Source organism: Sapajus apella, unplaced genomic scaffold (genome assembly GCF_009761245.1).
Source record: "Sapajus apella isolate SASKATOON/1434 unplaced genomic scaffold, GSC_monkey_1.0 scaffold152, whole genome shotgun sequence".
Lineage (NCBI taxonomy): Eukaryota > Metazoa > Chordata > Mammalia > Primates > Cebidae > Sapajus > Sapajus apella.
In genome coordinates, this window is record NW_022437092.1 from 666,218 (window position 1) to 693,098 (window position 26,881).

The 26,881-nt window shown below is 50.8% G+C and overlaps 2 protein-coding genes and 1 long non-coding RNA gene across 8 annotated transcripts; 1 reads left to right on the plus strand and 2 right to left on the minus strand.

Annotated features, from left to right (window-relative positions):
* Positions 1-497: 497 nt before the first annotated feature.
* Positions 498-1,402, minus strand: LOC116541615. The gene is made up of 2 exons (XR_004264870.1): positions 1,074-1,402; positions 498-1,022 (listed from the first exon to the last, which is right to left on the minus strand). It is a non-coding gene; the product is annotated as an uncharacterized LOC116541615 (long non-coding RNA).
* A 1,617-nt stretch (positions 1,403-3,019) lies between these two features.
* Positions 3,020-12,617, plus strand: GCDH (glutaryl-CoA dehydrogenase). 6 transcript variants are annotated; one of them, XM_032265912.1, is made up of 12 exons: positions 3,020-3,185; positions 3,254-3,382; positions 3,475-3,510; positions 3,834-3,977; positions 4,122-4,184; positions 5,611-5,781; positions 7,610-7,739; positions 7,814-8,030; positions 8,520-8,623; positions 8,911-9,036; positions 9,293-9,453; positions 12,113-12,617. In XM_032265912.1, the coding sequence occupies exons 2-12, from the start codon at positions 3,292-3,294 to the stop codon at positions 12,184-12,186; spliced, it is 1,317 nt and encodes a 438-aa protein (XP_032121803.1). In that variant the 5' UTR covers positions 3,020-3,185; positions 3,254-3,291; the 3' UTR covers positions 12,187-12,617. The 6 variants fall into 6 exon arrangements, with proteins under 6 accessions (XP_032121803.1, XP_032121805.1, XP_032121807.1 ...); XM_032265914.1 differs by lacking the exon at positions 3,475-3,510 and having other exon boundaries at positions 3,094-3,185; positions 12,113-12,388; XM_032265915.1 differs by having other exon boundaries at positions 3,141-3,382; positions 8,520-8,548; positions 12,113-12,616.
* Positions 12,618-12,625: 8 nt separating this feature from the next.
* Positions 12,626-25,862, minus strand: SYCE2 (synaptonemal complex central element protein 2). Its single transcript, XM_032265879.1, has 4 exons — positions 25,571-25,862; positions 16,706-16,880; positions 13,118-13,306; positions 12,626-12,763 (listed from the first exon to the last, which is right to left on the minus strand). Exons 1-4 carry the CDS (start codon positions 25,678-25,680, stop codon positions 12,626-12,628), a joined length of 612 nt encoding a protein of 203 aa, XP_032121770.1. The 5' UTR covers positions 25,681-25,862.
* Between the last annotated feature and the right edge of the window lie 1,019 nt (positions 25,863-26,881).

Sequence of the window (26,881 nt, forward strand, 5' to 3'; positions counted from 1 at the left end):
TGCAGCAAAGAGGCTGGCCAAAACCTACCAAAACCAAAATGGCAATGGCAGTGACCTCAGATCATCCTCACTGCTGCACTTACATCAGCACCATGACAGTTTACAAGTGCCATAGCAATGTCAGGAAGTTACCCTATATAGTCTAAAAAGGGGAGACATGAATAATCTGCCCCTTGTTTAGTAGCATTGTGGGTAACCTCCCTTCTGGGCACCAAGGAAAGAGAGCTAAGCAGACCCCTGGCACAATTAGTGCCTGAAGAATATCTTAGTTTGTAGTGTTACTACTCAGTTCTTTCCTTTATATAATCCTTTATATATAATCATGTATTCGTTTATAGTTGGAACAATTAGTGCCTGAAGAATATCTTACTACTCAGTTATTTCCTTTATATATATATATATATATATATTTAATTTTATAGGAGGAATGTCTAGAGCAGACATGGTATAGAGCATGAATTAAAGAATAAACAGCCATATATATATGTATATATATATATATATATAATCATATCTTGCTTATAGTCGGAGGAATGTCTAGAGCTGACATGGTGCAGAGCATGATTTAAGGGAAAAACAGTTATACCAGGACAAGAATCTATGGCCCAAGCGGTACTGCCTCTGCCTGAAAGGGCATGCGCTACATGGCAGGCTGGCCCAGGTGGCAACGTTCAATATCGTAAGGATACCTGCTGTATGGCAGGCTTGGAGCAAGAGGCAGTCCTCCTGAAAAGGAGTTGCAGTACTTGCGTCCAGTTCTTGTGAAAGCTGGCCTCAGGTTGGCAATCCCGAGAGCGTCCGAGGGCTTAAAACCCTCGGTATAATAAATAAAACCCTTTGGTATAATCTCACCTTGGTGGCTGTATAACCTGTCAGCTCTCTAGCTACTGTGCTGACTCAAAGCATCCTCCTATAGAATTCCTTAGAAGTAGCTTCCCCTTAATAAGAGATATTGCACACTGCATCCTCTTCACTGTGCACAGCTCACCTCCTTGCCTCGGTGACCTAATGGGGGTGGACCCCTTGCTGTGCACTGCCCACCTCCTAGCCTAGATGACCTAATGGGGGTGGACCCATTGTTTATCGCTCACGTGAATGTCTTGACCCTATCACTATCCTTAAAGATGATCTCACTTACTACCCTGCCCCCTAACCTATACCCAATAAATACAGACGCTCCTGGATGTTTGGGGCCTCGCCTGTCTCCGCTTGTAGGTGGTGTGGCCCCCCCAGAGCCCAGCTGCGCTTTGTTTGTCATTCTGTGTCTTTCTTTATTTCTCGGATCCTGTGCCTCAGCACAGCGATAGGGGACATCCCATGATCCCGTAGGGCTTAACCCTACATGCATATCATCAAGAAATAACCATAAAAATAGGGCCAAATGTGGTGGCTCACACCTGTAATCCTAGCACTTTTCAAGATCAAGGCAGGTGGATCACCTGAGGTCAGGAGTCCAAGACCAGCCTGGGCAACACGGGGAAACCTCATCTCTACTAAAAAGTTGTTAGCCCAGCTAATTTGGTAGCTGAGGCACGAGAGTCTCGAGCCTGGGAGGTGGAAGTTGCAGTGAGCTGAGATGGCACTATTGCACTCGAGCCCAGGTGACAGAGCAAGCCTCTGTCTTAAAAAAAAAAAAAAAAAAAATTTAATTAAATAAAAAAGAAATGGGGATGGGCTCAGTAGCTCATGCTTTAATCCCAGCACATTGGGAGGCTGAGGCGGGTGCATCATGGGGTCAGGAGATCGAGACCTACCTGGCTAACACGGTGAAACCCTGTCTCTACTAAAAATACAAAAAATTAGTCGGGCGTGGTGGCACGTGCCTGTAGTCCTAGCTACTAAGGAGGCTGAGTCAGGAGAATAGCTTGAACCAGGAAGGCGGAAGTTCCAGTGAGCCGAGATCTCGCCACTGCACTCCAGCCTGGGCGACTGAGCAAGACTCCGTCTCAAATAAATAAACAAATAACCATAAAAATGGGCAACCAGCAGCCTTTGGGGCTGCTCTGCCTATGGAGGTTGTAGTGAGCCGAGATTGCATTACTGAACTCCAGCCTGGGCAACAGAATGAGACTCCATCTCAGAAAAAAAAAAAAAAAAAAAAAAGCCAGGCAGGATGGCATGCTTCAGTGGTCCCAGCTACTTGGAGGTTGAGGTGGCAGGATCGCTTAAGCCCAGGAGGTGGAAGCTGCAGTGAGCTATGATTGCGCCACTGCGCTCCAGTCTGGACGACAGAACGAATCCCTGCCTAAAAAAAACAAAAAACAAGGCTAGGTGCGGTGACTCACGTCTGCAATCCCTGCACTTTGGGAGGCCGAGGGGGCCGGATCACCTGAGGTCAGGAGTTCGAGACCAGCCTGGCCAACATGGTGAACCCCCCCGTCTCTACTAAAAACACAAAAATTAGCCAGGCGTGGTGGTGTGCGCCTGTAATCCCAGCTACTTGGGAGACTGAGGCAGGAGAATTACCCGGGAGCCGGAGGTTGCAGTGAGGCGAGATGGCGCCATTGCATTGCACTCCAGCCTGGGGGGCAGAGTGAGACTCGGTCTGAAAACAAAACAAAACAAAACAAAAACAACCCACATAGACTCACAGAATCACACAAGTTTACACACACACACACACACACACACACACACACACACACACACACACACACACACACGAGTCTCAAGTATCTTTATTGTGCTTCCTGGAACAGACTGGCAGGCAGGTTTGCTAAGATCGCCCAATCGGCGCTCATCTTCCCCACAACCACTGTCCAGTTAGAGAACTTGAGTCTGGCCTCCTGGGTTCGGAAGGACTCCTAGTCCTCGTGCCTTAATTTCTTTGTTTAATTCCTGGTTCCTCCGCACACACCCCCTGCAACTGACCAACCAGGAGTAGGTCAAACGCTACCATACGGCCAATAAGAGGTAGAAACGCGCTAGCCAATCGGTTTCCCGCACTCGCCTTCCTCCCCTTCCCCGGCCGCTTCTTAAAGGGGATAACCTTCCTCTGTCTGTGGGCCCCTGTCTCCCCAGGCAAGGCTGCCGTAGCCCTTTTAAAAACAGAGCTGAGGCGGGGCCGGATTCTATGAGGAACCAATGAGAAGGCTCACTCGGCCTCCGCTCCTCCCATCTCTCGCTGAGGTCAAAGGCCTTGGTCAGTTGCACTGTAGCCTTATCAGTGAGCCGGGAGGTACCAGGTGAGGAAGGTGGGGTGACCCGAGCGGTGGTTGAGAGGAGCTCTGCTCTGACGCCTCCGCTCCTGTAGGTTGCCATCGTTGCTCCGCTAGCTCGCCCTGAGAGAACATGGCCCTGAGAGGCGTCTCCGCGCGGCTGCTGATCCGCGGACCCGGCCTGCGCGTCCTTCGCACGTGGGTCTCGACGGCGGCGCAGACCGGTCAGTGCGAGGTTGGAAGTGTGGAGGGAAGGAGGGAGGAACTGGGGGTTTAGGGACTTTCCGGGGGTGACTGTCCCGTTTTGTGTTTGTAGAGAAAGGCGGAAGGACACAGAGCCGACCGGCCAAGTGTAAGGACCCCTGGTCGCGCCGTGTGTCTGCTGCCCCTGTCCTGGACAAGCTGTCAGTCTGCCCCAGGTGGACTCTGTCCCAGAATCTGAGGACTGCCTGAGCGGGGTGGCAGGGTCGTGGCCAGGGTCAGAGGCACTGAGGCCGTGAGTGTGCTGTGCCTGCGGGGCTGGAGAAAGGTCACCTGGTCAGTCTTGTTTGCAACTGGCAGTAGCCTGGGTGGGGGGGCGACATGGGTGTGAAGGAGTAGAGCTGAGGGTGTGATAAGGGAGGGCGCAGTGGTCGGGCAGACTGGACCGAGGCGAAATCCTGCTCCCCTCCCCAGCCTCGCGTCCCGAGTTTGACTGGCAGGACCCGCTGGTGCTGGAGGAGCAGCTGACGACAGATGAGATCCTCATCAGGGACACCTTCCGCACCTACTGCCAGGAGAGACTTATGCCTCGCATCCTGTTGGCCAATCGCAACGAAGGTGTGCGAGCAGGCGGGTGGTGCTCTGAGGCTGCTCCTTCTCCTGGAGCCACACCCACCCCACCTCAAGGCCCCTCTGTGTTTGTGGCTGGGGTCTCCAGTGGCCTAGGGCTGGGCCTGAATTTGGGCACTTGTCCCTCTGCAGTTTTTCATCGGGAGATCATTTCGGAGATGGGGGAGTTGGGTGTGCTGGGCCCCACCATCAAAGGTAGGAACAAGTATCTCTCCACATACTGCAGACCCCAGTGTATTCTGAAAGCCTCTTCCTTCCCTCCCTTCCTCCCTCCTTTTCTTTTTTCTTTCCTTCCTTCTCTTTCTTTACCTTTCCTTTCCTTTTCTTCTTCCTTCTTCTTCTTCTTTTTTTTTTTTTTTAGACGGAGTCTTGCTCTGTTGCCCAGGCTGGAGTGCAGTGGCACAATCTGGGCTCACTGCAAACTCTGCCTACTGGGTGCAAACGAACCTTCTGCCTCAGCCCTTGCCAGTAGCTGGGATTACAGGCAAATGCCACCAGGCCCGGCTAATTTTTGTATTTTTAGTAGAGATGGGGTTTTGCCATGTTGACCAGGCTGGTCTCAAACTCCCGACCTCAGGTGATCCACCCACCTTGGGCTTCCAAAGTGCTGGGAGATTACGGGTGTCAGCCACTGCACCCAGCCTTTTTTTTTTTTTTTTTTTTTTTTTCTTGAGACAGTGTTTCACTCTTGTTGCCCAGGCTGGAGTGCAGTGGCACCATCTTGGCTCACTGCAATCTCTGCCTCCCGGGTTTAAGTGATTCTCCTTCTTCAGGCTCCCAGGTAGCTGGGGTTACAAGGGTCCACCACCACACCTGGCTAATTTTTGTGTTAGTAGAGATGGGTTTCACCATGTTGGCCAGGCTGGTCTCGAACTCCTGACCTCAGGTGAACCGCCTGCCTTGGCCTCCCAAAGTGTTAGGATTACAGGTATGAGCCACCACACCTGGCCCTAGTTGTTTTTTTTTTTTTTTTTTGAGGCAGGGTCTTGCTCTGTTGCCCAGGCTGGAGTACAGTGGCATGATCTTGGTTCACTGCAGCCTCTGCCTCCCAGCTTCAAGCAATTCTGCCACCTCAGCCTCTCAAGTAGCTGGGATTACAGGGGCACACCACCACACCCAGCTAATTTTTGTATTTTTGGTAGAGACAGGGTTTCACTATGTTGGCCAGGCCCGTCTTGAACTCCTGACCTCAGGTGATCCACTTGTCTCAGCCCCCCAGAGTGGTGAGATTACAGGTGTGAGCCACTGCACCTGGCCCCTTTGGTTTTTTTTTAGAGACAGGGTCTTGCTATGTTGCCCAGACTGGTCTCAAGTAATCCTCCTGCCTCTCTGAAACCCCCTTCTTTCCCTAATCCACAGTTTCCCAGTCTGTAAAGTGGGGCTTCTGCTGGAGCCACACCCACCCCACCTCAAGGCCCCTCTGTGTTTGTGGCTGGGGTCTCCAGTTGTCCCACCCTCTGAAAGTGGCTGTGGAGATGAGATGAGATGAGATGAATAAACCTCAGCTAGGGCTGGCTTGATGCCTGTCTCCCGTACATCCTTATCCCGCTCTGCCTCTTGGGTCCCAGCTGGGCAGGGCTGTGTTCTCTGTTGTCCTGCTTTCCCCTCTTACTGCCACCAGGATATGGCTGTGCTGGGGTTTCGTCTGTGGCCTATGGGCTCCTGGCCCGAGAGCTGGAGCGGGTAGACAGTGGCTACAGGTCGGCGATGAGTGTCCAGTCCTCCCTCGTCATGTACCCCATCTATGCCTACGGCAGCGAGGAACAGCGGCAGAAGTACTTGCCCCAGCTGGGTGAGTGGCTGCCCTTGGGGTCTGGTGGAAGGTAGACAGTCCCTGAGGTCTGGAACTCAAGGATGGGGCTATCCCCTGTGCCTACTCTGTCCCTATCTCAAAGGTAGCATAAGTGGCCACCTGGACCTTCTGCTAGAACCCTGGCTTCACCTGGACATCTGATCCCTGGCCAGCCTGATTGTCCCCTTCTGTGACCACTGTCATCTCCCTATACTTTCTGTGTTCCCTAGCCCAGCCCAAAGTGTAAAGTCCACCAGGTCTCTGCTGGCCATGTGCAGTGGCTCACACCTATAATCCCAGCACTTTGAGAGAGTGAGGTGAGACAATCCCTTGAGCCCAAGAGTTCGAGACCACCTGAGCAACATAGGGAGATCCTGTGTCTCCTAAAAACAAACCCACAAGGCCCTGTGTGACCAAGTCTCTGCTGACCGACCTTCCCACATCATCCCTGGCCACTAAAGTGCTCCTCCCACCCATACTCAGCTATTTCAAATTCTCTAGAAGTACCACCAGGCCTTTGTACATCCTGTTCCCTCTCCTGGGACTGCTCTTCCCACAACCTCCTCCCACTGAACTCCTCATGCCCTTCCAGTTTGACTGACTCCTTCCCAACTCCCTGAGGCCTCCTCCCCATGTTGGCATTGTGATTATGGCTTTGGGGTAACCTGTCTCCTCCACTACCTGGGAATGCCCTGAAAGCAGGGCCAGCTCCACCTTGGTTATGAGGCCTGGCTCAGGGGTGAGGGTAATTTTTTTTTTTTTTTTTTTTTGAGATGGAGTCTCACTCTGTCCGCCAGGCTGGAGTGCAGTGGCGTGATCACAGTTCACTGCAGCCGCAGCCTCAGCCTCCCGGGTTCAAGTGATTCTGTGCTTCAGCCTCCCGAAAGCAGGGATTACAGGTGCTTGCTACCATGTCTGGCTAATTTTGGTATTTTAATTTTATTTATTTATTTTTTTTTTTGAGATGGAGTCTTCATCTGTCACTGAGGCTGGAATACAGTGGCCTGATTTGGCTGACTGCAGTCTTTCCCTCCCGGGTTCAAGCAGTTTTCCTGTCTCAGCCTCCCAAATAGCTGGGATTACAGGCACACACCACCTCGCCCAACTAATTCTTGTATTTTTAGTAGAGATGGAGTTTCACCATGTTGGCCAGGCTGGTTTCAAACTCAAGTGACCTCAGGTTATTCACCCACCTCAGTCTCCCAAAGTGCTGAGATTACAGCCGTGAGCCAACCTGCCTGTCCTAATTTTTTGTATTTTTAGTAGAGACGGGGTTTCATCATGTTGGTTAGGCTGTTTTTTTTGTTTTGTTTTGTTTTGAGATGGAGTCTTGCTGTGTTACCCAGGCTAGAGTGCAGTGCATGATTTTGGCTCACTGCAACCTCTCCTGCCCAGGTTCAAGTGATTCTCCTGCCCCAACCTCCTGAGTAGTTGGAATTACAGGCGCCTGCCACCACATCTTGCTTTTTTTTTTTTTGAGACAGAGTCTTGCTCTGTCTCCCAGGCTGGAGTGCAGTGGCGTGGTCTCAGCTCACTGCAACCTCCACCTCCCAGATTCAGGCAATTTCCTGCCTCAGCCTCCTGAGTAGCTGAGATTACAGGCACGTGCCACCATGCAGAACTTGTTTTTTGTACTTTTAGTAGAGATGGGGTTTCACCATCTTGGCCAGGCTGGTCTTGAACTCCTGACCTTGTGATCCACCCCCCTTGGCCTCACAAATTGCTAGGATTACAGGCATGAGCCACTGCACCCTACCTTGAGGATATTTTTGCATGGGGGAGGGAATGAGGGACCAGGCAGCCTTGTGACCGTGTCTTGTGCCTGCAGCCAAGGGGGAACTCTTGGGCTGCTTTGGACTCACAGAGCCCAACTGCGGAAGTGACCCCAGCAGCATGGAGACCAGAGCCCGCTACAACTCATCCAACAAGAGCTACACCCTCAATGGGACCAAGACCTGGTAAGGGGTCTGGACAGTGGGAAGGTGGTGGACGGGCACAGGGCCAGACCCCTCACCGATTGTTCCGTCCCCAGGATCACCAACTCGCCTATGGCTGACCTGTTTGTAGTGTGGGCTCGGTGTGAAGATGGCTGCATTCGTGGCTTCCTGCTGGAGAAGGGGATGCGGGGTCTCTCAGCCCCCAAGATCCAGGGCAAGTTCTCACTGCGGGCCTCGGCCACAGGCATGATCATTATGGACAGCGTGGAGGTACCAGAAGAGAACATGCTTCCTGGTGCGTCCAGCCTCGGGGTGAGTAGCAGCCACTTTGGGAATGGGTGTGGGTCACCTGCCGGTACACCTTTGTCAGGCAGGCTCTGTGCTGGGGACCCAGCTCCCTGTGCACTGTGGAGCCCACACAGTGGTGATTCTTACTCAGCCAGACTCACTGACGTACTGAAAACTGCCCCCGTTTGGTGACCGACTTGCTCATCTGGCTCTGCCCGGGACACCTGGGCCTGAACCAGCTCAGTCGTTTGACTCACAGTGCATCTTCTGGCATCCATCAGCCTAGCCTCCTAGCTCTGAGCATGGAATCCCAATCCCAGGCTGGGTGGGACAGTGTGCAAACCCAGTAAGCAGGCACCAAGCTTCAGTGCCAGGGCCCTCTGTGACTTGAGTGGCAACCTGAGTCTGCCTGTGTGGATGGCTGGGGAGGGAGCTTTCCCTGCTTAAGTTGGTTCTGCATAGGGCCTCTCGGTGTCTCTTGGGTGGCGCTGAGGCGTCCTCTCAACCCTACAGGGTCCCTTCAGCTGCCTGAACAACGCCCGGTATGGCATCACATGGGGTGTGCTTGGAGCTTCGGAGTTCTGCTTTCACACAGCCCGGCAGTATGCCCTGGACAGGTGTGTGGGGGTCCCAGTGAGATCCCCTGGAGTGTGGGCAGCTTGGGTTTCATTCTCTACCCCATGGGTGACTCCCCAGCCCCCCACCCACCAGGCCTGAGTTCCTTCTCTGGAATGACTAGTGATGTCCTTCTGAGCAGCCATGGGCTGAGTCAATGGCAGGGCCAGGGTAGGCTCGGGGGCACCGAGGCAGCCTGGGAAGGCTTCCTGGAGCAGGGGGCCCCAGGACAGGGATGGAGTGGGGGAATGGGCCTCCCCTTGCCCTTACCTTGCTGTTGCCCATCTAGGATTCAGTTTGGTGTCCCGCTGGCCAGGAACCAGCTGATTCAGAAGAAGCTGGCAGACATGCTCACTGAGATCACCCTGGGCCTTCACGCCTGCCTGCAGCTTGGCCGCTTGAAGGACCAGGACAAGTAGGGGCTGTGTGGTAGGGGCCGGGGGCCCGCAGCTGTGGGTGGAGGACCTTGTGTCTTTCCTGGAGAGAAATGTCCTTCCTGCCTGGTTGCATCAGAGACCCGAACCTTCTGCTCTCCCTCTTGTCCTTGGTGGGCAGGGCTGGGGACAGCCCCATGGGTCCCTCACTGGGGAATCCCCACCTGGGGCTAGGTTTGCCTGGGGCACCGGGAGCTAGGATCCCCAACGTTTGTTACCTGTATGTGCCTCTCCCAGGGCCACCCCGGAGATGGTCTCTCTACTGAAGAGGAATAACTGTGGGAAAGCCCTGGACATCGCCCGCCAGGCCCGAGACATGCTAGGAGGAAATGGGATTTCTGACGAGTATCACGTGATCCGGCATGCCATGAACTTGGAGGCTGTCAACACCTATGAAGGTAGGAGCTGAACCTCGGAGGGCCCATTGCAGCCTCAGTGGCTGGGTGGGACGGGGACAGGCCTGAGTCTAACTCCATCTATCACCAAGTGACAGTGTGACCCAGGGCAAGCTGTACCCTCTGTCCCTCATCTGGAGTTGCTCACACGGGGATTGTGGAAGTGAAGTGCTTCATGTACCACATGGAGGCCCCATCAGGTCTTGCGAGGAGCTCCCAGCTCTTTTTCCACATACTCGGGAGGAGGAATGTTCCTGGGCAAGTAAGCTCCTAGGGCAACCCAGGGATGAGGCCCGACTCCTAGCAGGCTGGTGGATTTGAGGGAGTGAGGGAAGTTACACGCAGGACTCATCGCTCCATTTTAACAGAAAAAGAAAAATCATCTTCAGACTATGGTGTTTGCACCTTGCAACTGATGGTGATTTTCATGGGGGCCCAGAACCCCTTGCTTGGTGGGAAGACAGATGTGGAAAAAGAAACTTAGAAACAAAAAACTAAGGCCGGGCACGGTGGCTCAAGCCTGTAATCCCAGCACTTTGGGAGGCCGAGGCGGGTGGATCACGAGGTCAAGAGATCGAGACCATCCTGGTCAACATGGTGAAACCCCGTCTCTACTAAAAATACAAAAAATTAGCTGGGCATGGTGGTGCGTGCCTGTAATCCCAGCTACTCAGGAGGCTGAGGCAGGAGAATTGCCTGAACCCAGGAGGCGGAGGTTGCGGTGAGCCGAGATCGCGCCATTGTACTCCAGCCTGGGTAACAAGAGCGAAACTCCGTCTTGTTAAAAAAAAAAACTGTGGCCAGGCGTGGTGGCTCACGCCTGTAATCCAAGCACTTTGGAGGCCAAGGCGGGCGGATCACCTGAGGTCCGGAGTTCATGACCAGCCTGACCAACATGGTAAAACCCCATCACACAAAAAAAACTGTGGCCAGGTGCAGTGGCTTACACCTATAATTCCAGCACTTTGGGAGGCTGAGGCAGATCACGAGGTCAGGAGTTTGAGACTAGCCTGGTCAACATGGCGAAACCGTATCCATCTCTACTAGAAATATAAAAATTAGCCAGGTGTGGTGGCAGGTGCCTGTAATCCCAGCTACTCGGAAGGCTGAGGCAGGAGAATCACTTGAACCCAGGAGGTGGAGGTTGCAGTTAGCTGAGATTGTGCCACTGTACTCCAGCCTGGGTAACAAGAGCAAGACTCAGTCTCAATCAATCAATCAATATCACATTGCTTCATAGTGTGGAAAGAAAAAGAAAAAAAAGAAAAAGAGAAAATAAATAAATAAATAAAAGTGCAAATCCAGCGTGAGCTATGCAGAAAAAGAGGAAGGTGGCCGGGTTCGGTGGCTCATGCCTGTAACCCCAGCTCTTTGGGACGCCAAGGTAGGTGGATCACGAGGTCAAGAGATTAAGACCATCCTGGCCAACATGGTGAAACCCCATCTCTACTAAAAAGTATAAAAATTAGCTGGGTGTGGTGGCGCATGCCTGTAGTCCCAGCTACTCAGGAGGCTGAGGCAGGAGAATTGCTTGAACCCAGGAGGTGGAGGTTGCAGTGAGCCAAGATCATGCCACCGCACTCCAGCCTGGTGCCTGGCGACAGAGCAAGACTCTGTCTCAAAAAAAAAAAAGGGAGGTATGAGGACCCCAGGGCAGAGAGGCTTCCAGACAGGATAGCACATGCAGGCATGGTACCTTCCCTGTGCACCCCCACAGCCCCAGATCTATTAGGCAGCTAGGGGTTAGGGGGATCCTACAAGTGTGGGAATGACCCTGAGGACAAGCAGAGGGGGCTGTGAGATGGTTTTATGCAGAGGGGGGATAGGTCAGATTTGGTGCTTTAGGGGCTGGGCATAGTGGTTCACACCTACAATCCCAGCACTTTGGGAGGCTGAGGTGGGAAAATTGCTTGAGCCCAGGAGTTTGAGGTTACAGTGAGCTATGATCACCCCACTGCACTCCAACCTGGGTGACAGAGTGAAACCCTATCTAAAAAAAATAGATTTGTGCTTTAGGAAGTAAACAGAATTGGCTCTAAAAAGGGAGGCTACAATCTGCCTTCTGCCCCAAGGAGCCATGGAGGAGCAAAGGATGAGACCTGAGGTCATGGGGTGTGAGACTCTCTGGAAGGGGTGACCTTAGGTGGGCAGAGGTCAGCAGAGGCAACTGAATGCATTTCTGATGTGCTGTCCCTCCCGAGAGTAAGAAAGGGCCTGTCGTGTTGCCCTGGAGCTCAGGGGTATTTTCAGCCTGTGCAAGGAAGCATGGCCAGGTTGAAAATCAAACATTTAATCAACGGAGGTAGGGGTGGCAGTGAACTTGCCAAGTGTGGGGAGCATGAAGGCTGGGCCCACGGCAGGGGCTAGACTTGCTGCATTTTGGGAGTTCAGCACAAGGAGCTTTGGGTTTTGTTTTTTTTTCCTGCCAAGATGCATTATAGAAAATTGAAAAATAATTTCTCAGTGTGGCCCAAATGGTGGCCTCTCAGCATTCTCCTTGAGGCAGTCACTAAGGCGTGGGTCTCCCGGCAGCTGTCAGCACTCACCATCTCTGTGGGTCTGTTCTTCTAAAACAGTGGCCTGGGGGGACATAAAAATTGATTTTAAAGAGAAGTTGTGAGCTGTGAAGACTCCAAACTGATTCTATATTAATCTTGTCCAGGTACACATGACATTCACGCCCTGATCCTTGGGAGAGCTATCACAGGAATCCAGGCGTTCACGGCCAGCAAGTGAGCCCTCTCCATCAGGGGCCCAAAACTCTGAAGCCCCTTCCTGGAGCGATGCCTGGTTGGACCGCAGAAACGCTGTGCTCTGAGCTTAGAAAGGGAGGTGGCGGATGGAGTGGGAAGTGAGAGACACTGATTTTTAAATATCAAAATTTCCCTTGTGAAGTCGTTCAGCTGTGTTCCTTAAAAAGAAGATGGAATTCTCTGTAGAGTGTCTCAATCCACTTTTAACCATGGATGAGAACAAACTCCATTTACCCTGAAATAGCAGCTTCTCTTGAAAGGAGAGTGACATTGAAGCAACTCCGTCTGCTCCAGCAGACCCCCTCACACCGAGTTCACAGTGTGCCCTCCCAGCCTCCTGCCTGGGGGTACTGCCTTATGCTGGATGTTGGAGTAGAGTGAGGGAGAGGAAAATAAAGAGCTACACGTCTGACCCCAAGGTGTCAGGCCGGTTTACTGATAACCACCTGAGAAGTAGTTTCAGCCACAGAAGAAACGAACACGTCTGGGGGCTGTGAGTCGCTGGGACGTGGTGGGGACTTTCCTCTAGAGTGGTCTGGCCGTCTGAGTCTTAGGCTCTGCTGTAAAAAAGAAACTCAGGTTAGTAGTGCTAGGCTGTGCCAGGGCTGCAGGGCTCAGGGCTGTGGGCAGAGGGGATGGTTTCTGAGTGGCAGGGTGCAGGGGACTTTGTCCTTTCTGTCACCATAGAGCTGCTCATACAACAGTGGGACATGACAACAGTTTGGCTTCTCAGCTCAGACACACCTAATATTAGGGGACCACAAACAAGATGGCGAGTGCACGAAGGGCTTTGCAGGGTCTGTGGCCTGGTGGGCTCAGGGGTGGGGTGCCTGGTTTTTGCTCACATTTGCTCTTGGCTGGGCCATCCCTGCTCTGTTCCTCAGGCAGCACCCCTGGGGTGAGTTTGGTCATACCTCAGGCTGGAGACACAGGTCTTTGTACACAGTCTCCACACTGTTGCAGACTTGTTTGAGCTCTGTTTCCAAATGGCTGATCTTTGCCATTTTCTGGGTGAACTCCTGGAGCTTTTCCTGGATGATCTTGTTGTGGTCATTATAAATCTGATAGATCCTCTCCTCTAATTTCTCTGTCAGATCCGAAACCTTTTAAAGAGTAAGATTTATTTTTGGAAAATCAAACAAGAGGCATCACCAGACATCAGTATTAAGTGGGTTTTTTAGAGTTCTAAAAATTATGAAAATGGCAAAACAGGTCGGGTGCAGTGGCTCACGCCTGTAATCCTAGCACTTTGGATCACTTGAGGTCAGGAGTTTGAGACCAGCCTGGCCAACATGGAGAAACCCTGCCTCCAAAAAAAAAAAAAAAAAAAGAAGAATTTAAAAATCAGCAAGGCGGCGTGGTGGCTCACGCCTGTAATTCCAGCACTTTGGGAGGCTGAGGCAGGTGAATCACCTGAAGTCGGGAGTTTGAGACCAGCCTGACCAAAATGGAGAAACCTTGTCTCTACTGAAAATACAAAATTAGCCAGGCATGGTGGCACATGCCTGTGATCCCAGCTACTTGGGAGGCTGAGGCAGGAGAATCGCGTGAACTCAGGAGGCAGAGGTTGGGGTGAGCCGAGATCACGCCATTGCATTCCAGCCTGGGCAACAAGAACAAAACTGTCTCAAACAAAAACAAATTAGCAAGGCATGGTGATGTGCACCCGGAGTCCCAGCTACTGGGAAGGCTGAAGCCAGCCTCAAATTGCTCGAGCCCAGGAGTTGGAGGCTACAGTGAGCCATGATTGCACCACTGCACTCCAGCCTGAGTGACCCTACCTCAAAAGAAAGAAAAAACAACAAAACCCAGTGCAGTGACTGGGGGTCAAGGCTGCCTATAGGTAACATTTTTTTTTAAGAGGCAAAAGTATATACAGTTGTGTGCTGCATAATGACATTTTGGCCAATGCCAGACTATATATACAATGATGGCCCATAAGCGTATAATACCATATTTTTACTGTACCTTTTCTATGTTTATATATATTGAGATACACAAATGCTTACCATTGTGTTACAAGTGCCTATAGTATTCAGTATAGTAACATGCTATGCAGGTTTGCAGCTTAGGAGCAAGAGTCTCTTCCACATAGCCTAGGTGTGTAGTAGACTATACATCTAGGTTTGTGTAAATTCATTCTATGATGTTCAAATGATGACAAAGTCACCTAGGGACACATGTCACAGAACTGTGCAGTACAAGCTCGGCCAAGTTAGGATGGAAGTACACAGAACAGGGACTAGAAGAGGCAGCCAACAAAGTGGCTTCTGGGTAGTGTATCAAAAAAAATAAATAAAAAATAAGCCCGGCACAGTGACTCATGCCTATAATCCCAGCACTTTGGGAGGCCAAGGTGGGTGGATCATGAGGTCAGGAGTTCGAGACCAGGCTTGCCAACATGGTGAAACCCCATGTCTACTAAACACACAAAAATTAGCCCGGCATGGTGGTGGCTTGCCTATAATCCTAGCTACTCAGGAGGCTGAGGCAAGAGAATCACTTGAACCTGGGAGGTGGAGGTTACAGTGAGCTGAGATCACACCACTGCACTCCAGCCTGGGCAACAGAGCAGACTCCATCTCAGAAAAAAAGAAAAAGGAAAAAAAAAAATGTTTTGAGCCTGCCAACCAAAAAGAAAAAAGAAAGGCCGGCGCAGTGGCTCACGCCTGTAATCCCAGTACTTTGGGAGGCCAAGGTGGGCGGATCATGAGGTCAAGAGATCGAGACCATCCTGGCCAACATGGTGAAACCTCGTCTCTATTTAAAAAAAAGAAAAAGGAAAATAAAGTCATAAAGTCAATGTGTCATTGAGACAACTGAAATCAACAAGCTGTGCCACTCACATGATCCATTATATCGGCTCACCGCAACCTCCGCCTCCTGGGTTCAGGCAATTCTCCTGCCTCAGCCTCCTGAGTAGCTGGGATTACAGGCACGCGCCACCATGCCCAGCTAATTTTTTGTATTTTTAGTAGAGACGGGGTTTCACCGTGTTGACCAGGATGGTCTCGATCTCTTGACCTCGTGATCCACCCGCCTCGGCCTCCCAAAGTGCTGGGATTACAGGCTTGAGCCACCATGCCCGGCTATATTCTATTTTTTTTTTTTTTTAACTTTTTGCCCTAACTATAGGCACGTGGTACCACACCTGACCAATTTTTGTTTCACCATGTTGGCCAGGTGCTAACTCCTGGCCTCAAGTGGTCCACCTGCCGTGGCCTCCCAAAGTGCTGGGATTACAGGTGTCAGCCACTGTGCCTGTCCCCCCATTCTATATTCTCAAGAGGCATCAGGCACAACCATTCATGGAAGACCTGAACATAACACCAGCTTTCGCAAGACATAAGCCCTGGGTGTGTTGAAGAACCTCTCTCCAGTCACAGACACTCTGCAGTCACAGACCATTCAATGGCTTCTGCAGGACATACGGATGTGACAATGCAAATTGTGCCTCAACCCCCTACTCCCATAGCTGCTGGACCTTTTGTGAAGTAAGAGGGCTGGGTATTGGAGGCAGGAGGACATCTAACGCCCACTCCCACAGCCTAGCTCTCTTGTCATGCAAATCATCCATTTCCAAGCCTTATCTATAAGATGGGTCCAGTAGCTTCTCTGTAGGACTATTCTAAGGGTAAACTGAGATACAGATGCTCCGCAGCTTACTATGGTTCAACTTATTTTTGACTTATAGCATTTTTTTTCTTTCTTTCTTTCTTTCTTTCTTTTTTTGAGACAGAGTCTTGCTCTGTTGCCCACGCTGAAGTGCAGAGGCACAATCTCAGCTCACTGCAACCTCCGCCTCCTGGGTTCAAGCTATTCTCCTGCCTCAGCCTCCTGAGTAGCTGGGACTACAGGTGCACGCCACTATGCCCAGCTGATTTTTGTGTTATTAGTAGAAATGGGGTTTCACTAGATTGGCCAGGCTGGTCTTGAACTCCTGACTCATGATCTGCCCACCTTGGCCTCCCAAAGTGCTGGATTACAGGCTTGAGTCACCACTCCTGGCCAACTTACAGCATTTTCAACTTGGAATGGGTTTGCTGGGATGTAACTCCATAGTAAGTGGAGGAGCGCCTGTGCTGTGTATGAATAGCCTAGCACCATGCCTGGTACAACAGACATTCATCAGCGGTTCATTCCCTCCTTTTTTTTTTTTTTTTTTGAGACGGAGTTTCGCTCTTGTTACCCAGGCTGGAGCGCAATGGCGCAATCTCGGCTCACCGCAACCTCCGCCTCCTGGGTTCAGGCAATTCTCCTGCCTCAGCCTCCCGAGTAGCTGGGATTGCAGGCACGCGGCACCATGCCCAGCTCATTTTTTGTATTTTTAGTAGAGACGGGGTTTCACCATGTTGACCAGGATGGTCTCGATCTCTTGACCTCGTGATCCACCCGCCTCGGCCTCCCAAAGTGCTGGGATTACAGACGAGAGCCACCGCGCCCGGCCTCATTCCCTCCTCTTTTGCATAAGGAATCCCCCCACACTGGGAGGAGTCTGTCACCTTGGTCTTCAGGCTGTTCCTGAAGTTGGTCATGAGTGCGTGGTCCTTTTGCCTGCTCTCATTGATGTTTTCGATCAGCTCCTGGGCTCTCTTCTGCAGGATGTCGATGCTCGAGTCGAGAGAGGAGAAGTAGAGTCCTGACTTCCCTTCCAGCACTGTCAGCTGGCGACTGGCACTGGAGGTGGCGACACAAGGGCAAGAAACCTGACTTCTCAACGTAAAGGACGCTGAGATCAGCACCAAACTCTCCCAAGAGCAGCTGATCTGAAAGAGCTACGTGGTAGGAGGGGACCAGTGTTGCCTCCCATGGGTGACATGAGGCATGCTTCCTAGGTTATTCCATTCACACACACACCCTCAACAATGAGAATGGCACCCCCATTTTACAGCTGAGATAACAGACCAAGAGGCACAACTGAATATGCCCAAAGTTCCACACCAAGGAGAGCTATCTGTCCCCAAAGCCCACTGTTGTTTTATGACACCAACTCACTTCTTTGGAATACCAATAATAGTATCAATGCTTTCTTTCTTACTTTTTTTTTTTTTTTTTTTTTTAATAGAGACAAGGTCTTGCTTTGTTGCCCAGGCTAAAGTACAGTAGCACAATCATAGCTCACTGCAGTGTCAACCTCCTGGGCTCCAGTGATCCTCCCACCTCAGCCTCCTGAATAGGTGGGACTAGAAGCACGTGATACCATTCGCAGCTAATTTTAAAAATTTTTAAATAGAGACTAGATTTCCCAATGTTGTCCAGGCTGATGTCAATCTTCTGGCCTCCCAAAGTGTTGGGATTACAGACACAAGCCACTGCGCCTGACTGATGCAATCAGCAATCTCCTGCAGCCTCTGCCTTCCAAGTTCAAGCCATTCTGCCTGAGCCTCCTGAGTAGCTGGGTTACAGGAACACTTCACCACGTCCAGATAATTTTCATATTCTTAGTAGAGATGGGGTTTCACCATGTTGGCCAGGCTAGTCGAGAACTCCTGACCTCAAGTGATCCTCCTGCCTTGGCCTCCCATGGTGCTGGGATTACAGGCGTGAGCCACTGTGCCCAGGCTGATGCTTTCTTAAGTGACTTTCCTGTCACTATCCTGCTGCATCCCTTTCCCAACCTACTGGGTGATGTTGACTGCCTGGGGCTATAGTGTGTCTGCACCTCTTTGCCCCCACCAGGTGAGGTAAATACCTGTTGCATTATATTTAAAGAGCATTTAGGCAAGGCGAGGTGGCTCACACCTGTAATCCTGGCACTTTGGGAGGCCGAGGCAGATGGATCACGAGGTCAGGAGTTTGAGACCAGCCTGGCTAATGTGGTGAAACCCCCATCTTTATACTAAAGATACAAAAATTGAGGCCGGGCGCGGTGGCTCAAGCCTGTAATCCCAGCACTTTGGGAGGCCGAGGCGGGTGGATCACGAGGTCAAGAGATCGAGACCATCCTGGTCAACACGGTGAAACCCCGTCTCTACTAAAAATACAAAACATTAGCTGGGCATGGTGGCACATGCCTGTAATCCCAGCGACTCAGGAAGCTGAGGCAGGAGGATTGCCTGAACCCAGGAGGCGGAGGTTGCGGTGAGCCGAGATCGCGCCATTGCACTCCAGCCTGGGTAACAAGAGCGAAACTCCGTCCCCCCAAAAAAAATAATAATAATAAAATAAAATAAAAATAAAAATACAAAAATTGGCTGTGGTGGCACATGCCTGTAGTCCCAGCTACTCAGGAGGCTGAGGCAGAAGAATCGCTTAAACCCAGGAGGGGAAGGTTGCAGTGAGCTGAGATTGCACCACTGCACTCCAGCTTGGGTGACAGACTGAGACTCCATCCTACAAAAAAAAAGCATTTAAAGAAATGTGCACACACACAAAGTTGTCCCACACCGTACGTGTAACTGTAATTATGTATTCAAATATTGTGTTAACCAGTGAAATAGTGGCAGAAGAGGGATAGCTGTCTAAAAAGCTAAGCAATGAAAAATGTTGAGTAATATGTAATGTTATATAACTTCATAATATTCAATGTAATAAAACGGAACTTCAGTTGGGTATGGAGGAGATAACTAATATTGAGACAAAGATCATAAAAATCTAGAAAAATTCTTCATATAGGTTGTGCTGCCAACGCCTTGTTCTCTGCTTTAAAAACAGAACGGATTACAGGTGGCGCATACCTGTAATCCCAGCTACTCAGGAGGCAGGAGAATCGCTTGAACCCAGGAGGTGGAGGTTGTAGTGAGCTGAGATCGTGCCATTGCAGTCTAGCCTGGGCAACTCCATCTCCAAAAAAAGAAAAAAAAAAAACGTGTTCCTTGGCTGGGTTAGGTGCACACAGCACCTATGGTGTCACTGTCTACACCTTGGCCTCCCCTTCTAGTCTCCTGGAGGGCCAGGGCCATGTCTTATTCATTCATCTTTGTATCTTCAGTACCTACCCCTCAGGAGAGAAGCAATAAATGTTCTGCTAATAAATAACTTGCAAAAGTACTTTCCATTACCATCCACACTTGAATTTGATCACCTGAATTCTGTCATCCCAGTCCTCTCTCCTGAGCCTCTCTCCTGAGCTCCCAAGAACATTCTAAGCAACCTCCCAGCCTCCCCACTTGGCTGTCTCAAAGGCATCTGAAACTCCACATTTGCACAACCAACAGCATCATCTCCCTGGCAACCCAATTTCATCCTCCCTTCCCTTAGTGAATGACATAAAAAGCCAACTGGTTCCCTAGCCTGAAACTTAGCAGCAAGCCTAGAGTCCGGCTTCTCTCTGTCCCTCTGCATCCTGTCTCAAAATCCTCTTTTTTTTTTTTTTTTGAGATGGAGTCTCACTCTGTGTCCCAGGCTGGAGTGCAGTGGTGCCACCTCACATCACTGCAACCTCCACCTCCCGGGTTCATGTGATTCTCCTGCCTCAGCCTCCGGAGTAGCTAGGATTACAGGCCCATGCCACCATGCCCAGCTAATTTTTGTATTTATAGTAGAGACAGCGTTTCACCATGTTTATCAGGCTGGTCTCAATCTCTTGACCTCAGGTGATCTGCCTGCCTAGGCCTCCCAAAGTGCTGGGATTACAAGCTTGATCTACCTTTTTAATTTCTCTAAATCTACCATCATTAGCTGCTCTAGTTCTCTCATTAGCAGTGGAGAACTTGCACTTCTCAACTAGGCCATAGTGACCTTTATTTTATATACTTCTTTTTCTTTCTTTTTTTTTCGAGACAATCTTGCTCTGTCACAAGGCGCCAGGCTGGAGTACAGTGGCGAAATCTCGGCTCACTGCAATCTCCGCCTCCTGGGTTCAAGCAATTCTCCTGCCTCAGCCTCCCTAGTAGCTGGGACTACAGGCGCACGCCACCACACCCAGCTAATTTATGTATTTTTTGGTAGAGACGGGATTTCACCATGTTGGCCAGGATGGTCTTGATCTCTTGACCTCATGATCCGTCTGCCTTGGCCTCCAAAAGTGCTGGGATTACAGGTGTGAGCCACCGTGCCCGGCCTTATTTTTCTTTTTAAAAAAATTTTTGTTATTTTGTTTTTGAGGCAGACTCTCACTCTGTTGCCCAGGCTGAAATGCACTGGTACAAAATCAGCTCATTGCCACCTCCGCCTCCCAAGCTCAAGTCATTCTCTTGCCTTAGCCTCCTGCGTAGCTGGGACTACAGGTACACACCACCACGGCTGGCTAATCTTTGTATTTTTAGTAGAAACAGGGTCTCACCATGTTGGCCAGGTTAGTCTCAAACTCCTGACCTCAACTAATCCGTCTGCCTCAGCCTCCCAAAGTTCTGGGATTATAGGCATGAGGGACTGTGCCTGATCTTTTTTTTTCTTTTTAAGAGGCGGGTTGCTCCATTGCCCAGGCCAGAGTGCATCAGCATGATCACTGCCAGTTTGAACACAGAGGCTCACATGATCCTCCTGCCTCTGCCTCCTGAGTAGCTAGGACTACAGGCAGGCACCGCCACTCCTGGCTAAATTTTGTTTAATTTTTCTGTGTAGATGGAGGTCTCATTATATTGTCCAGGCTGGTCTCAAACTCCTGGCCTGAAGCAATCCTGCCTCAGCTTCCCAAAGTGCTGAGATTACAAGCATGAGCCACAGTGTCAGTCCCTAGTGATATTCTACACTGTTATCTGATTTCCTACTCCCGTTGGTCAGCCTAAAACAGTCCTCCACCAGCCACAAGATCAAGTCTAAATTCTTTCACATAGCATACAAGGCCTTCCAGGGCCCTGACCTCCACCCTCTCTTCCAGCCTTAATGGTTTTTTTTTTTTTTGAGATGGGGTCTTGCTCTGTTGCCCAGGCTGGAGTGCAGAGGTGTGATCTTGGCTCACTGCTGTCTCCGCCTCCCAGGTTCAAGCAATCCTCCTACCTCAACCTCCCCCAGTAGCTGGTAACAGGTACCCACTACCAGCCCAGTTAATTTTTGCTTTTTTTTTTTTTTTTTTTTGAGACAGAGTCTCGCTCAGCTGCCCAGGCTGAAGTACAGTGGCCAGATCTCAGCTCACTGCAACCACAATATCCTGGGTTCAAGGGATTCTCCCATCTCAGCCTCCCCTGCTATCATGCCCGACTCATTTTTGTATTTTTAGTAGGGAAGGGGTTTCACCATGTTGGCTAGGCTGGTCTTGAACTCCTGGCCTCAGGTGATACACCCAGCTCAGCCTCCCAAATTGCTGGGATTACAGGCATGAGCCACCGCACCCGGTACCACCTTACTCATTTCTTTTCTTTTTTTTTTTTTTTTGAGATGGAGTCTTGATCTCTCGCCCAGGCTGGAGCACCGTGGTGTGATCTCAGCTCACTGCAACCTTTGCCTCCTGGGTTCAAGCAATTGTCCTGCCTCAGCCTCCTGAGTAGCTGGGATTACAGGCACCCACCACCATGCCCCGCTAATTTTTATATTTTTAGTAGAGACAGGGTTTCACCATGTCAGCCAGGCTGGTCTTGAACTCCTGACCTCGTAATCCACGGAACTCAGCCTCCCAAAGTGCTGGGATTACAGGCGTGAGCCACTGGGCCCAGCCTTATTGATTTCTACAGCCCCTCCATCTGCAGCAATCGGGGACCTTCCACAATTTCACCAAACGTGTCAGCCTTTGCCTGGAATGATTTTCCTTTCCTGCCTCCTTCGTAATGGAATATTTGGAACTTTTCTTCTCTACTCACACAACACTGTGGTCTTGCTCGTCACAAAGCTGCCACAATTTGTGAATATCAGTGCCCTCCAGCACACAGCATCTTGAGGGTGCAGACTACACCCTATTCATCTGTGTTTTTCAGCACCCCAAAAACATCAGTTTGCTGAATATCTAAATGAATGCAGCACTGACACTGGGGCTCCCACACCTCCTCGTACCCACAGTTTGCCTTGTTGTCTGAACCTCTCCTGGATGCTCTCAACAGTTTCAGACCCTAAAATGAAAATCAATGAGAGCACCAGGTGTTTCTTTTTGTGTGATTGTTCACAACCTGCTTGAGCTGCTAATGGTTCAGAGCGGCTTCTTTCTAAGGCTCAAGGGATGAGGCTGGAACCGGTTTTCATCGCAGCTAAGCAAACAGTAAAAAAAAAAAAAAAAAAAAAAAGCACTTGAATTCAGCTAATTCAAGTTTCATGGTAGGATAAAGACCTGTATCAGATGTCTGCTGAGAGCTTCTTTATTTTTCCAACCTCTCCTTTGGGGATTTATTCCTTTCGATTTCATTTTTCTTAATACTCAGCAGCTGCATATTAATGAGGATGCTAATGATCATAGGCTTCCCTGGGCCTGCATTCACCAATTAACTTTAATAAACAAAATGCGCGGTGTCCTCGCTGCTGGCTTTCCCAGTTCCTAGGCCGGCTTCTGTTGCCGAACCCTGGACCGAGGCCAGAGAATGCAAGTTAGTCCAACACAGCACGTCGCGCGTGCCTGGCCTGCGCGGGGATTGGGCAATGGGCTGGGGGCTGTGAACACATCGCTGCGTTCGTCTATTATGGTCTGTCCTTCTGAGAAGTCCCTAATTTGGCTGCAAGGATTAGGACATAGTTCCCAAGCAGGGCCCACGCTGGCAGGGGGCCCAGGAGCTACGGAGGAAATGGGTCTAAGTGAAGAGACCATCTGTTCGCTCCAGGTAAAGCTGTGATTGGCAGGCGACTGAGCCAGAGCAGCCCGCTTGTGGGGCCCTCCCTCCGTGGCCTCTAACAGATATACAAGTAAACAATCCGCCAGCCACTTATGACCACCGCGGGCGGCAGTCCCAGGAGAGCAGGCAAGCTAATCAAACATTCAAGGGGGGAACACAACAGAATCTCTGGCGCTTGGGCAAAACAATGTTTTGCTGAAGTACAGCCAGGAAGGGGGGAACGTTTGAATAGAAGCTGATGAGCCAGTTCCTCAACCTCTCCTTTTCTCTCTGGAAACGTGTTAACATTTTAAGCATGTTGCTGAGTATCTGCTGCTGGATCTATTAACTGGCCCCTGCACTAGTTTTAATCCATTTGTTTTTTGGCCCAGAGTTCCTGTGGAGCTCCTTGAAGTCTCAATGATTTGCAGCGGCCTGTGTCTCTTCACCACACAGATCCTGGTCGAAACATGCTATTCGGAAGTAAGGTATTATCAAACAAGCGACTTCAGCCATTGCTTCCCTTTTTTTGGTCTCCAATTGATAGCACACACCTAGAAACCATTCCACCCCATGGTCTGCTTTACAACCGAGGAATGTGGGGGGCCAGGGAAGCTGGCTTTATTTCTGCTGGGGTCCTCAGGGCCCTGTCCTGAGCCTCCTCTCACTCTTTCCCCAGGCGAGCTCATTCATTCCACAGCTGCTGCTTAAACAGTGACTCCCAAGGCGCCATCTCAGCTCCTCGCCCCACCCCGAGTTCTGGGTCACAAAGTCCAACTGTATCCTGGACATGTGGATGTCCCTGGCCACCTAAAATGACTCAGAAAAACAAGGACAACACAGAACTTGTGTTGTCTCTGCCAAAAAAGCCACCACCTACTGGAAACCACCACAAGCTGGAAAGCAGGCAGCAGTGATGTGCTGGTAAGCATTTAGCAACTGGCTTTGTGATGGGGGAAAGCCTTGTTTCGGAGCGTTTGCCAATTTTCATGGTACAGAGACTCCCACCATAGCCAGTTTCAAGCTAGCTACCAACATGAAGACACTAAATGCCAAGTTGAGAAGAGATGTGTAGAATCATCTCTTGCAAGGTGGTAGGAGCTAGCTCCAGCACACCACGGCGGGGAGACATCCTCCCTCATCCCCTTCCTGTGCCTCATGGCACAAGGCACTTCCTCCATCTACCCTGCTACAGGCCACACCCTGAAGAAGCCTCCCACTGGACCTCCCTATATCCACTCATTCTCCCTCCCAACCATTCTCTACAAAGCAGCCATATCTTTTTGTTATTTATTATTTTGAGATAGAGTCTCACACTGTTGCCTGTGCTGGAGTACAATGGCGTGATTTCTGTTCACTGTAACCTCCGCCTCCATGGTTCATGTGATTCTCCTGCCTCAGCCTCCCAAGTAGCTGGGATTACAGGTGCACACCACACCTGGCTAACTTTTTATATTTTTAGTAGAGATGGGGTTTGACTATGTTGGTCGGACTGGTCTTGAACTGCTGACCTCTTGATTCACCTGGTAGCCTTGGGCTCCCAAAGTGCTGGGATTATAGGCGTGAGACACTGTGCCTGGCCCTATTATTTTTTGAGATGAAGTTTCACTCTCGTTGCCCAGGCTGGAGTGCAATGATGCAATCTTGGCTCAATGCAACCTCCACCTCCCGGGTTCAAGTGATTCTCCCACCTCAGCCTCCCAAGTAGCTGGGATTACAGGCATGCACCACCACATCCGGCTAATTTTGTATTTTTAGTAGAGATGAAGTTTTGTCATGTTGGCCAGTCTGGTCTTGAACTCCCAACCTCAAGTGATCCATTCACCTCAGCCTCCCAAAGTGCTGGGATTACAGTCATGAGCTACCGCACCCATCCTCTACTAAATATGTATATATTTTTTGAGACAGAGTCTTGCTCCGTTGCCAGGCTGGAGTGCAGTGGCACAATCTCTTGCTTACTGCAAGCTCCACCTGCCAGGTTCAAGCAATTCTCCTGCCTCAGCCTCCCAAGTATCTGGGATTACAGGAGCACTCCACCATGCCCAGCTAATTTTTGTATTTTCAGTAGAGATGGGATTTTGGGATTTCACCATGTTAACCAGACTGTTCTCAAACGCCTGACCTTGTGATCCACCCATCTCAGCCTCCCAAAGTGCTGGAATTACAGGAGTGCGCTGCCGTGCCCAGGCTACAGAAATTTTTTTTTTTTTTTTTTGAGAGACAGTCTCACTCTGTCGCCCAGCTTGGAGTGCAATGATACACTCTTAGCTCACTGCAACCTCTCCCTCCTGGGTTCAAGCAATTCTCCTGCCTCAGCCTCCCAAGTAGCTGGGATTACAGGCGCCCCCACCACACCTGGCTAATTTTTTGTATTTTCAGTAGAGATGGCCATGTTGGCCAGGCTGGTCTTGAACTCTTGGCCTCAAGTGATCCACTCACCTTGGCCTCCCAAAGTGCTGGGATTACAGGCATGAGCCACCATGCCTGGCCTAAATATTTTTTAACAAATTAGCTGGACGTTCTGGCATACCTGTAGTCCCAGCTATTTGGGATGCTGAGGTGAGAGGATTACTTGAGTCTGGGAGGTGGAAGCTGCAGTGAGCCATGATCGTGCCACTGCATAGTGACAAAGCAAGATGCTGTGTCAGGAAGAAAAAAAAAAAAGTAAACACTGGCAGAACCTTGGGGAAGAAAAGGGTGAACAAGAAGGACCCAGGGGCCCATGTGGACCCATTGGGACAGGATCTTCCTCACCTATCTGGCCCTCTACCAGCTTCCTCCTCACGGTTCTCCTTGAACTGCTGATGCGCCTTGCTCTCCCCCAAGGGCTGTGGCTCCTGGTCTTTGCACTTTACATGGGGCATGTCCACCTGCGAGCACAGTCAGGAGGGGGGATGAGGAGTGAACAGATCACCCTCCTGGGCACCTTGATGTACCACTGTGGGACGGTGGGGACCCAAAGGAGAGATGGGGAAGGCTGCGGTGGTGCCATGAGAATAGGAGCGTGGGGTGAAAGGACCCTCTGTCCCTGGGGAACGCCTGGACACCAGACCTGGAGGGGCTGGGTGCAGGCAGGGCTGTGGGAGCAGAACTGGGGGGCCTGGGCTCCTAACTGGTATGTGTGTCGGCTGGAGTCCTTTGAGAAAGCGGTGGCAGAAAAGAAATGAAGTCGGGGCAGGGCGAGGTGGTCCATGCTGTAATCCCAGCACGCTGAGAGGCTGAGGCAGGCAGATTGTGAGGTCAAGAGTTCGAGATCAGCCTGGCCAACATGTTCAAACCCCGTCTCTCTATTAAATATAAAAATTAGCCAGGCATAGTAACACATGCCTGTAAGTCCAGCTACTTGGGAGGCTGAGGCAAGAGAACCGCTTGAACCCAGGAGACAGAAGTTGCAGTGAGCAGAGATCAGGCCACTGCACTCCATCCTGGGTGACAGAGCAAGATTCTGAATCAAAAAAACAAAAGAAAAGACATGAGGCTGGCGAGGTGGCTCACGCCTGTAATCCAGCACTTTGGGAGGCCAAGGCAGGCAGATCACGAGGTCAGAGGTTCGAGACCAACCTGGCCAATATGGTAAAACTCCGTCTCTACTAAAAATACAAAAATTAGCTTGGTGTGGTTGTGGGCACCTGTAATCCCAGCTACTCGGGAGGCTGAGGCAGGAGAATTGCTTGAACCCAGGAGGCGGAGGTTGCAGTGAGCCAAGATCCCACCACTACATTCCCTACTGGACGATAGAGCGAAACTCCGTCTCAAAAAAAAAAAGAAAGCCGGGCACGGTGCGTGGATGTCTGTGCCTTTCTCTACTCCGCTCAGGCCACGCGCCGTGTGTGGAAATCAGACTGTCAGGGCGTCAGTCAGGGCCAGGTTCAGTCAGGAAACTTGGGGCCAGGCCTGATGAGAGGCAGCCTCGATGGCAAAAGACAAGTGGCCGGGTTTGGGTCCGCTGGAGAAGGCTGGGATCGCAGCCGTTCTCTGCCCACTTGTCCGCCCGCCCCACGCGCGCGAGGGAAACAAGCGTAGCGTACTCCCTGTCGCTCCATTCTGTCTTTTCCCGCCTTCTAA

What these genes read in the sequence shown, in the direction of transcription:
- SYCE2 (XM_032265879.1), bottom strand. Translation starts at nt 25,680, where the DNA reads ATGCCCCATGTAAAGTGCAAAGACCAGGAGCCACAGCCCTTGGGGGAG. An exon ending in GCTGGTAGAGGGCCAGATAG is followed by an intron (nt 16,881 to 25,570) that starts GTGAGGAAGATC and finishes CGCCACCTCCAG; the next exon opens with TGCCAGTCGCCAGCTGACAG. An exon ending in GGAACAGCCTGAAGACCAAG is followed by an intron (nt 13,307 to 16,705) that starts GTGACAGACTCC and finishes ACTCTTTAAAAG; the next exon opens with GTTTCGGATCTGACAGAGAA.
- GCDH (XM_032265912.1), top strand. Translation starts at nt 3,292, where the DNA reads ATGGCCCTGAGAGGCGTCTCCGCGCGGCTGCTGATCCGCGGACCCGGC. An exon ending in GAAGTACTTGCCCCAGCTGG is followed by an intron (nt 5,782 to 7,609) that starts GTGAGTGGCTGC and finishes TTGTGCCTGCAG; the next exon opens with CCAAGGGGGAACTCTTGGGC. An exon ending in GGCTGTCAACACCTATGAAG is followed by an intron (nt 9,454 to 12,112) that starts GTAGGAGCTGAA and finishes AATCTTGTCCAG; the next exon opens with GTACACATGACATTCACGCC.